Source organism: Magallana gigas, chromosome 5 (assembly GCF_963853765.1).
Source record: "Magallana gigas chromosome 5, xbMagGiga1.1, whole genome shotgun sequence".
Taxonomy (NCBI): domain Eukaryota; kingdom Metazoa; phylum Mollusca; class Bivalvia; order Ostreida; family Ostreidae; genus Magallana; species Magallana gigas.
Window position 1 is genome coordinate 39,650,608 of NC_088857.1, and position 12,491 is coordinate 39,663,098.

At 31.9% G+C, this 12,491-nt stretch overlaps 1 protein-coding gene across 4 annotated transcripts; it reads right to left on the reverse strand.

Annotated features, from left to right (window-relative positions):
- Positions 1–546: 546 nt before the first annotated feature.
- LOC136275677 (cell death abnormality protein 1-like) lies at positions 547–12,137 on the reverse strand. Of its 4 annotated transcripts, XM_066085338.1 has the most exons (9): positions 11,999–12,137; positions 11,770–11,829; positions 7,855–7,983; positions 4,645–4,679; positions 4,411–4,469; positions 2,406–2,552; positions 2,160–2,265; positions 2,007–2,041; positions 547–1,929 (listed from the first exon to the last, which is right to left on the reverse strand). In XM_066085338.1, the coding sequence occupies exons 3-9, from the start codon at positions 7,861–7,863 to the stop codon at positions 1,610–1,612; spliced, it is 711 nt and encodes a 236-aa protein (XP_065941410.1). In that variant the 5' UTR covers positions 7,864–7,983; positions 11,770–11,829; positions 11,999–12,137; the 3' UTR covers positions 547–1,609. The 4 variants fall into 4 exon arrangements, 3 of the variants coding, with proteins under 3 accessions (XP_065941410.1, XP_065941409.1, XP_065941408.1); XR_010714197.1 differs by lacking the exon at positions 7,855–7,983; XM_066085337.1 differs by lacking the exons at positions 7,855–7,983; positions 11,770–11,829; positions 11,999–12,137 and having other exon boundaries at positions 2,022–2,041; positions 4,645–4,972.
- Between the last annotated feature and the right edge of the window lie 354 nt (positions 12,138–12,491).

Below are 12,491 nucleotides of genomic sequence, written 5' to 3' on the forward strand. Positions count from 1 at the left end.
CCTTTCTATCATAACATTTTTTAATCCATGGATATTTGGATTTGCATTACTTTTGTATTTACAAGAGAAAATGTACTGCTTCACAATAAGAACTATCAATTTAAAATTGTATAAATATCTCTATTTTTATATTTTCCAAAGAGAACTGATTGTTTATCAAATGTTATTAACAATTCAAACTGTCTCAAGATCTAGTCTTCAACAGCAGACTATAATTCTTTTACAATAGTACATTCATAAAATAAATGCCCAATACTCTCTTCATCTCTTTTACAGAAAATGCACACAGGAGACTCTGCTTTTTTTATTTTAAAAGGTATTTATTTGTTGGAACAATCCTATAAAGAATTTGGAACTGTAACCAATGAAGTTTTGATTCTTGTATAGATTTAAAGGGAAATTCAAAGATTTTGTTCTAGGTTTCTTGTGCATAATTATGACCCTTTTATTTCCATTTTGATATAGATGTACATGTTTCTCTTTTTTTATCTTATAATAAGTTGTACATAAGTGTGCAACCTTTACAATTAATTTTAAACAATAGGATAACAGGTCAATATTCTTTTATTGTTTGTAAGTTTGGTATGTATAAATCTTGTGCATGCAATCTGGTCCTTACAGCAGTTCTTATACTTGCATATTCAATAAAGTTTTCATTGGATTGATTTGTTTCCATTTTTTAAAGCTTATAAACGTTCCATTAATATTAAGTAAATCACCAACAAGAATAAATCTTCTATTAGCAAAGCTTTTAATAAATAATCATTTATTCTCTACTATGATTCTTGGATTGTACCATACATTATCATTTATAACCAAGGGTTTACTTAACACATTTTGCTCCTGTATTTTTAACCAGCTGAGAAACACTTCTTTCCAGAAAGAATTTTGCAAAGTTTTACTTTAACTATATGAAGAATCTAATATATTTTTGGGATTTTAATTTTCAAAATGGATTCTAGAAGCTTTACCCATTTTGAATCAGTCCTAATAAGTCTTTTTATCCATGTAGATTTGAGTGCAGTAATAAAATCCCCATTGTCAATCATTTTGAGACCCTTATGGCAGTAATCGTGTACATTTGTACTCTTCTTTACTCTATACACTTTACCACCCCATAGCAATTGAAAATATCGCTTTCAAACGTTTTCAAGTAATCAATGCCTTGGTTGGGTAATGTTAGTATTAAATAATTTAATTTTGGTATTATTAATGTCTTAATGACTGTAATTCGCCAAATAGGGGTTAATGTTCTTGATTTCAATTGATTTATTAATACATACAATGTATGAGCTCAAAAGTTAAATTGTCCCAACTCAGTTTCCATAGTGAGTTGTGAAATACACCTTGAAAAATTTTTGCTACCGATCCACACCATATTTATTTTTTGGTGAAATGTATTTTTAAGCCTGAAACCTAAACCTGTGCGAGGAGTCTAAAACCCGGAGGATGCCATCATACGATTTAGATGTACCGTCCATTATAATTGAGATGTCGTCTGCCCTTCATTTTTAAGCATAACTATATATATATATATATATATATATATATATATATATATATATATATATATATATATATATATATATATATATATATATATATATATTCACTCGTAATTTTTTCTGAGGACAGATGATCGAACATGACTTTTAAGTCCTAAGCGACTATAACCTTCTGATTCTTTAAAGCAACTTTCATATTCAGTAGGACTCAGGACTCTTGAGTCTGTTGGCGTTGACATATCCTGCTTAGATGATTTTGAGATCATCCCTTGTATTTGTTTATAGTCTTTTGAAAAGCATGTAGATGAATTGTTCGTTGTAGCAACAAATCGGCTGTCAATAAAATGGGATTCTCTGATATCGTTGTAGATAGCATCCTCCGTTTGATCTTTTAGATGATTAGAGCTTGCACATGTTGTTACACCTAAAAAAAACCTGCCATATTATAAAGTGAAAAATATGAGAGGAAAATAAGAAAGCGAGAGAGATAGAGAAAGTTACCTAATTGAGACGTACTTGGTTTCTCACGATTTTTTCTATAAGAAAGGATAAAATGCATTTTATGAGCATATTTCATTCGGAGAAAAAAATAATGTAAGAAAGGTTAATGATATGGTACATGTAGATAAGACCTGCATATTACTTAATACTCACTGTAGTTGGTAAAAATAAAGCACTGTTCCTATTAACAGGAATACAAGAAAACAAGTGAGAAGAAGGAAAACGGCCAAAACTGTCGTATTTGATATTCCCTCCATGGCTAAAAATATTTGGTAAATATATGATACAGCATCAAATATAAGCATATTATGCAGTAAATTGATAGCACTGACGACACTGTACAGGTGTTTTTTACATAGACAAATTAAAAATCAATATATTATTATATCACTTATATACCTCCTGTATCACTTCGATTAGTACATCCTAGTTTGGAATCACATATCGGTAATTGTTCATTACAATGGCACTTATGGCGACAACCGAGTCCATAAAAACCATCTGCACATCTATTGACACAGTCCTTTCCCCACAAACCGATGCAGGCTAAAAATACAATGAAACTGGTAATTTCTTATCTTGATCTTCGACTTGTAATTGTTTGTTGTATTTTAAAAAATACAATATTCAGAGGCCATCACGAGCGCCTCCTCCAACAAAAATACAACAAATTGAATAAAACAAATGGATAATTTTTGTTGTCACAACGCCTCCACTCCCAACCCAGACTAAGATTTTAAAGAATAACAATTTTTTCAGCTTGTCAAAATAATGGGTTTGTCTGCTTCCTAACCCCAAACCTTCAAAAACGATGTTTGAAATTAAAAGCATCACCTTTAACGAAAAATAAAATTTTATAACAAATTGTTTATTATTTCAAAAAAAGACAGAATGATATTTATCAAATGTTAGACCTTTAGAGCGATATATGTACAAATGTTAGAAAAAGCGGTGTTCGTACGTCAATCTACATGTACAATGAGGTTACCGTAGTCGCTTATAAATGAGTCATTGGACTGGTCTGAAAAAGAAACATGGGTAGTTGCATTCCACATCTATAAAAAGCTTATCGATAACAAGGATGTTGTCGGCAAGCTATGATTATTATTCTTCTTCGTTTAGTAAAAGCAGTTAGACCAATTTTTTTATTATTACTTCCCAATCCAAAATAGTATTGGGATTGAGCGATAGAAAACTGGACATATATTAATTTTTCTTATCATCATATTTTAGATAATGTTAATATAATTTATAATTTTTTTATGGACCTTTGATATAAACAGTATATTGTGCTCTGAAATGGTTCAGACAGACTTTAACGGTAACGGGCTAAAAAAGATAAAAATATCTCAATATACATAAAGGTAATATTTCATAAAACCAATAAGGAAAACACTACGTATACTGTATTTTAGGTGATTTTTCATAGGATATATGGTTATAGGGAAATGCCAACTTTATTGCATTTATACCTTTCTGTAAATTGATGATATTTTTGACAAATCTGCAAAACAGTGTAATTAGAACTGGTCTAGAACTTGTTTTGTAAATGAGCAATAAATAATATTTGTTATGTAGACCTTATTTAGATGACCATCTTAAAGAATTAAATGAAAAACAAAGTGATTATGAATGTTAAAGAATTTAGAAGACTGGTTTTGAACTTAATCTATGTGAAAAAAAAATAGTTGTAGATTTTTGCACATTTTGTATCTTGCGTAAAAATCGACTCTCTCTTTTAAAAGGTCCAAACAATACCCCAACTAGTCTAAAACATAGATACCATCATTCCTGAGATAAAAAAAAAATCTGAACAGTTTTCACAAGAAACACTAACTACACAAAACTGCTAACCAAATGATCTTCGTGCGTTTCTCTTAAGGTCAGACGACACGTTCCTCGAGAATCTTTTTTGTATCTCCTCGTAATAAAGATTTCCAATAAAAAACATTAATTTAATAATTACTTTAAAAATGATCAAATTTACTTGAATTTGGTTATATGTGTACATGGTCAAGTGTTTAGAACCGTGGCCACTCACTGCCAGAAGCGTATAGGTTCTAGAGGTCGTGAGTTCAAATCCCCGCCCTGGCGGAGATATACTTCTAATTTAGAGAATTTCGCTGTGCTGTAGATGTATTTATTTTTATATCAGCAATTCAAGTGTATTTTCAAGAAGATTATATAGGAAATTGCATACTCTAGTATTTTGCAGAAATGCCTGGTAAGGTACCCTATTTTTTGCAAGAAAGCTTGTCAAAGTAGTAGTAAACCGTTAACAAATTCCTCGAAAAAGTTATCTAAAATTGAGGAACGTGTCGTCTGACCTTAAGCATTACTATATTCTTTACACGACACTAAGTCGACAAATTTAAAGTAAGCAATGAAAAATAATAGTAAGTACCTTCGCATCTCCCAGATATATTCCTATAGTCCGTGCAGCAGTTCCTTTGCTTTGTTAAGCTGAAAATGTTGACATAATGAATATATATAGAAATAATATTATTATTCTATAAGATATAAATAAACATCAATAGTAAATCTCTAGTGTATGTGTAGTGTGAAACTAATTTTCTCCTACACAATTATTTTTACATTTCCAATTATATCCGACTATTGGTGTAGAACAGTTTCTTACTTGTTAACGCACACAGCAGATTCTGTCAATGAAACCTGAAAATAACCTGGTAGCAATACATTTATGAAAATCTGAGAGTTCATTATCTCATTCATGTCACAGCAGCTAAAACTACGTTTGAGATTCTCTTTCAGTTTACAACTTATCAGAATATTTTACACGAAAGTATTTTTCCCTGTTTCGTTTATTGTTGTAAAAAGGAGGAAGGAAGACTTTAATTATCCATCCAAAGCCTTCCCGGACATACACTATCGTTGTGTGGCATTAACATTCATTTATATATTTCCCACAAACCAGCAATCTGGAAATAAAGCAGCAGAGTCTGGTGTTTTAGATCATATAAGTAAATTTTATCAAACGGTTACTGAAGTTTAAAATTTGCTTTGAAAAGCAAAGAACAGTAACATTAGAATCAGCATTTTTGAAAAATATCGCGAACAGCAAATTCTGATTTATTTAAAATTACATTCACTCAATTTGAGAGAGACAACAGAAAACAGTAGCCATTGTCATAAAGTATTTTGATTTTGATTTTCAATTATCCATTTAGGTTCGAAAATCATCAATTATTCTTACATGAAAATTATAGCAATATGAGCTGTATTTTTCAGAATATTTTCTCGGTGCAAAAACTTGTTAGTATGATAAGGCTGCATGTAACTTTAACTTTTAAGATAAATAAGATGTAAGACCATTGTTTGCCAAATAATCATATACCTGCGTTCCTTTCAACTGTTAGTAAAGTCATCGAACGAATAAGTTTTAATTTTGTTTTTTAAAAAACAAGGTATTTGTTAAAGATCAAGGTGTTTTACCTGGTCATTCTACAATCTTCCTAGCCTATTATTTTTAAATAACCACATTTATTATTGCATTGTTAAAAGTATTGACGATTTGAAATCTTGTTTTATGGCCTTCTGTGATTTATTAGAAGTCTATGATATCAAAGGCAACATTTTTAATGGTTAACTATTAAGCAGTCTGTCTTGTCGTACCTAAAATTTTGTACAAATATTAATTGTCTTCGAGTGCGAGTTTAAATGCAATGGTTTCCTAAGTAACTGTTCCTGATCCTCAATCACAGTATGTTCACATATAATTTCCCATATAGAGATACACATACCATATGAAATTGCAGACTTGATGTTTACAAAAATCCTAAAGGCTACCCCACAGGCCCACACCCCAGTCTCACAAAACAATCTCCACTTTCCTTAAGTGTTTTGCATAGAGAAATACTGTGGATCGTCATCCTTGGCTAGGTGTCCCCCGCTCATAATTTCTTTATTGTGTTTTTATTTGTTGTTTTGAATGGTTTAAGCAGATCATAAGTTTTGTCTTAAACATGAATTTAAGTTAAAAATCTTCAAAAACAAGTCGTTGAATTTAATTGATGATTATGCATTATGCGACAATTTTGAATATCAATAAAACAAGTGATTATGGAGATTCATTAAAACGGAAATGTAAAATGCGTCCGTATTTATGTAACAGTCAATCTATTATCACTACATTGTAGCTTTTATGTCAGGGACAGAACACAATGAACACACAGAAAATCGTTATTGTTTTAATAAGTCTATTACCTGTTTTGATAAATGTTGCAATATCCGAGTCTGCCGTGTGTAAAAGCAAGTAAGTGTATTACTATACCTTATCATTATGAATTTTATCTCCTAGTATTTTCATTGAAAACTAAACTAAAGAAACAAAACAAATCCCGATATTAATCAGTTATTTTATTTTAAAAATCTTAACTTAATTTCTTTCTTGTTTACGTTAACTTTACATGTAGCTTTGATGATTTAAAGCTTAATGTTTATTATTAGTTCATCTTGTTTTTTTCTCAGTAAATCAGAAGTATATGAGTGTTGCTCTGACTATACGAATGTTTCTGGAAAATGCGAAGGTATGAATTCTTGTTTCAAATCACATTATACTTTCAGACTCGTAAAAGAAAGAAACAAATTGACTTAAGCGTCAAATGTTCTTATGAATTCCTGTTTCTAATCACATTATACTTAACTCAGATTCGTAAAAAAAAAAGAAACAAATTAACTAAAGCTACCAAAGAACAACCTTCTAAAATTATGTCTAAAACACCTGGATGTTAAAAACATAACGCATAATATGACTTCTAATATAACTCGACTATTTCACAAATATCCTAATGGAAAAAAGGAATATTTATACTTATATGAGAGAATAAAAGTCCTTGGGATTTTTGGTACATATCCAATGAAAATGTTACTTAAAAATCTCAAAAAACAAAAATTACAATTGACTCTTTTTGTTGATACAGAAAAAGTAACAAATGAAATGTGAACAGTTAACTTATCGACAAAATGCTAATACTGCGAATGCAGTGCATGGACCATCATTAAACAAAAAGGAAATTTAAAAAGAAACTGGACGAAAAAAATCGAATTAGTTTTTGTTCTGGTTGAAAAACACTGGGAAAAAATCAATTAACAAAAAATAAGATTATTGAAAATTAGAGTTTGTACATGCCAATTGCAAAAGAAATTAGACAAAACATATTTTAGAACGATCTAGACTAGTTTATATGGTTCCGCAGAAAGCTTCTTTCCTAAACTTTAATATGATTGAACCAACCGCCTTCTGGTGGGTTTGAACAAATTTTGTGATATTCTTTTAATTGATAAATGATGTGAATAATCAAATTATCATTTAAAATATTGCATATGCATACGAATCAACATACTTTAATAACTCGATATTTAACCTGTCAAATATGAATAAAGAACTAAATTCAAGCACATCATTGATTAACATTTACATACACTGTTTATATAAATTATTTCTATAAAAACAGACCATTATCTGTTTTTATAAATACACAAATGCCAAAACCAGATTTTAAGTATTTGATCGATGACAGTAATAAAAGCTTTTACAGCATAGTGTGATATAATCCTGTACATTGTTTATTCAAATACGCTTAATTGATAATGTTGATTTAATTTAATGTCTTATTTCATACAATAAAAGTTATCTTTGCAGACTCTTTGCGAAGATTTTGCCCCATACACTCACTTAAAATGATCCAATTTGATAGAAAACCCAATGTAAACTTTAAGTGATTCCGTGTTTGTTACAATTATGTAAAACTTTAAAAGTCGCATAAAAAATCACAAGGTAAACTTTCATGCCAAGAAAATGATCAGAGTGTGTGTGTAATAAATATACCTGAAACATAATTATTCTGTATTTTTCAGCATGCGTCGGTTCGTGGGGAAAAGAATGTGGTAACAACTGCAGTTATGGTTTTTATGGACAAGGTTGTCGTACAAAGTGTAACTGTGGTCATCAGCAGATCTGCGATCCAAAACAAGGATGTATAGGTAGATAGCATGTTTAAAAAGTGTATAAAAGATATAGAGAAATTAATATGCTTATATTATTGGTGCAGTGTGTGACGCAGTCAAATAAAATTAGACGTAAAGTTATAGCGAACTACCTAGAAGCGTTTGATAGGCGTTAACTCCAGAAAAGTTTCTACGTAATGTTTTGACTGTCATTTGTCCAATCAGATCGTAGCTGGGCGGAGTTAAGACATTGGTGCTTGTGACTTGAATGAGAGAGAGAAAGAGAGAGATGAGAAAGTGAATTGAGGAAATTATAGGTGATGCTAATGAAGAAATCATCATTAGTTTTAAACTGGCAAACAAATTAAGATCCATATATTACATGTACATCCTTTATTTATATAACTTTAAAGCGTTTCAAAAATTGCTTTAGCCGTCGACAAAAGTGTCTTAATTCATACATGTTCATGTATAACAATGACGTAATTAACCAACTTAATGTCCTTGCATGAAGTCCAAGAATACGGACAATTAATATTTTGAAATGCGAACGAATGTTAGATACATGTATAGTGAAACAGAAAGGCAATGAAGGCGGAAGCTTAGGGGGAAAATAGCGGACAAGTTGGCGGATTGCAGATCTGTGGTTAAAAACCTCGCCCACTGTGACGACGGTAACTGCTCGACATCAAGGGTTAACAATATGGCGGGCGAAACTTCCTTATTGGACATCCTGGACGATTTTTTCTAATCTTTTCTGAGTTATAAGCTGACTTTCCGTCAAAAGCAAAGGGCTGAAGCGTTCGTAAAAAATGCATACATTAAATCTGTTAGAAGTTTTAGAGGAGAAGATGAAAATAGCATTTAAATTACCACTAATATACCCAGACGTCAGATAAAGAGCGAGGATACCCATCAAGTTAATCTCGACGTTAAAGCTAACATGAATTCATAAATACGCATTACTTCCCTTTTATCTCCGACTACCGCCATATTAGTTGTCGATTTCTATTGTTTTGCTAATCGCTACACACCCCCTATATAAGGCCGAGAGTCCTCGTCATGCTTCACCGCATTCAGGAATTTTATACACCCGAACACGTTACCTTGGACGAAAAGACTTGTAAAAACGCGTTTTGAACAAAAATAATATGACAACCACTTCACTGGCAAGATATATCCAATAAACGATGAAACAAGACAGACTGAAATCCAGGCGCAGATACTTCAGAAATTCCTCGATAATTGTAGACCAATCTCCTGTGTATGTTATAACATCGCACATGCGCAAACCACACACTGTGGCAGGTCGAGCAATGTCAATTATCGCATGGATTTTATAAACGGGGATTTTTTGTAGGAACGGATAGAAACTTTGTTACTTTCTTGGATTTTCTATCATTTAGCTACTGTGTTGGATGTAGTGTCGCCAGGGTTTTCAAGAAGATGCAGACGTTATGCACTCTGTATGAACGACACACGTGTTCGATGTGCATGCGAAGTAAGGCAGCACTGTCTGTGCAAAATAATACAGATACCTTGGACATCCTTTCGAAGAATAAATATATTTTGTATTATATTGATTGTTGTTTTCTTTATATTTTATTACTACATTTTACTACATGTACAATGTGTAGTTCATGCATTTAGAAGTCCGTGCAATGTGAATGCCTCGATCGGAAAGCAACCGACCGTAACTTTCTCAACCGGTATATATACCCCAGTGGCAGTAGAGGAGCGATCGAAACTAATATGGCGACCAGATGCTTTTATGAATTCATGTCAGCTTTAATATCACTGGGAGGAGTTTCAACGATGCAAATTTCAGTTGCAAAGCTGGGTATGTAAACTGTTTATTTCAAAACTCATTTTGTGTTGTTTTGTTGACATGTTCAAATGTTTTTGTTGTGGTTTGAATACATTATAATTCAGTTCCTTGTTACTTTTTCTTTTCTAATTTATTGCATGCACTTGGCATCAGCATTTAAAGAATATCTGCATAAAGTATTTCAAACATGAAGATGAGGTTTGTAATTTGTTGAATGTGTGTGTGTGTGTGTGTGTGGGGGGGGGGGGTGTGGGGGTGTGTGTGTGTGTGTGTTAATTTGCTTGTCTCTTAACTTTTTCAGGAAGAGGGACATAAATATACGACATTGAAAAATTGAAGATTTTAAAGCAAAGCCCCATAGCATATCTGGTTACTTCAACAGCAAACTGTACAATAGATACAACACTTGGAGTAAGTTCATTGGTTCAGCGCTTAGTTATCATGTGAGTATTCAATACACTAATTTAAATTTGATGTACTAAATTTACATAACAAAGCAAGACAAGAATCAAGATTCATCAGTGTTTTTATCTTGAATCAAAAAAGTCATGAAGTTCGTCATCAAACAACATGTCAACCGTATTTGATAAATAATTCAAGGAAAAGAAAGACTTATTTTTCCTGATCAGATTTTAAATTGTTTAATACGAGCAATAGCGCGTTCTACATGAACACGGTGTTTTGCTTTAACTGTTTCATCAACTTCAGAAGCTTTCATTTGTGATACACAGGATGCAAAAGGTGGAATATTCAGTTTAAGCCCAACAGCTGCAATCTATTTCTCTAAGTGGAAACCTTTGTCAGCCATTACCCTATCCCCACTCTGTAGTTTTCCACTCTGTATAAGGTCTGACAGTAAATATTAAGAGCAGATGGAAAAAATGATTATGAACATAAAATGATTGAGAAAATAATTATACAGGTTCATATTTCTGACTAACAATAATTTCATATCATAGCATGTAATATACATGTATATAAATGTAATTTCAAGACATTTTAAAATTCAATGACAGGAAAAGTTGAATGTTTTTCCCTTTAAATTATTATTTTTAGTAGTAAAAATGCATATAAAAATGTATATGAAATTATGTCCTACCTGTAATTGATAAATTGAGTCGATATACGGTAAAAATGTTTATTCCTCGAAGATCCAGCATAAAGTGACGCGCTGGGATCTTGGGACAAAAATCGACTTAGTCCAGGTGAGGTACATTACAAGTTAATTACTTATTGTATCAATAAAAATAAGAAAGGCTTCCCTTGCGAGGGCCTCTTGACAAAAAGATAGGTATAGACATAGATACCATAATTCCTGAGATTAATAGAATCATTCATTATTACGAGTGTGGGATAGTGAAATTCCACCGAGGGGACAAGATTCACGGTCTAGGACGAGGCTTTGCCGAGTCCTAGACCGTGAATCTTGGCCCCGAGGTGGAATTTCACTATCCCGCACGAGTATATAATGAATGATTATTTTTCTCGCATTATATTACCTTAAAAAATGATGTTTGACAACTTTCTGTTATGACGTTCAAAAGATTACTTTAAGTTTATTCCTCCGCGTGCTTTAAATAGTGCAAGTCAAAATGAGAGCATACGACAGTTTTGTAATTAAAAATATGATAAATTGTAATTAATTAAGCAACACAATTACTTAATGGATAATCTCAATGCACCATTTTGCATTTCCCTACAGCAGACAACGTTTGTTTATGTTTTAAAACGGCGTAGTAATACACAGTGTAAGACAGAAAAATCTCACACTGCTGTCTCACACCGGACAAACCGATCTCACACCGGTGATAATGCGAGAAAAAACAATCGCATGCTTCACAAGAAACACTACCTAGTACACAAAACTGCTAACCAAATGATCTTTGTGAGTTTTCCGTAAACATTACTATATTCTTTAACCTTGACACTCAATCGACAAAGAAAGCTATGAAAAATAACAGCAATTACCTTTGCATCTCCCAGATATATTCATATAGTCTGCCGCAGCAGTTCCTTTGCTTTGTTAAGCTGAAAATGTTGACAAAATGAATATACATGGTAATAATATTATTATTCTATACGATGTTAATAAACATCAATAGTAAATCTCAAGTGTATGTGTAATTTGAAACTAATTTTCCCTTACAAAACATTTTTATATTTCCAATTATATCCGACTATTAGTACAGTCTCTTACTTGTTAACGCACACAGCAGATTCTGTCAATGAGACTGGTAACAATACATTTATAAAAATTAAGAGATCACTATCTCATTCATGTCACAGCAGCTACAACTATGTGAGAAATTCTCTTTCAGTTTACAAGTTTTGTTTTCTTCCTTATTGACATAGTAGTATGTTATATTTGGATACCTTATTGCTGAACTTTGAACTTGACCGCTAATAATTCTGCTTTCAACCTGATTTTGCTTGCAGTAGTAAAACTCGTCACCTCTAATGCACCGCCTATAGTTTAGAAGAAATTATACTTCTTTTCTTTTTGTCTACTGACAAAGTTATCAAAATATTTTACACGAAAGTAATTTTCCTTTTTCGTTCATGGTTGTAAAGAGGAAGACTCTAGTTATCCATCCAAAGCCTTCCCGGACATACCGTCACACTATCGTTGTGTGGCATTAACGTTTATTCATATATTCCCCACAAACCAGCCATCAGGAAATAAAGCAACG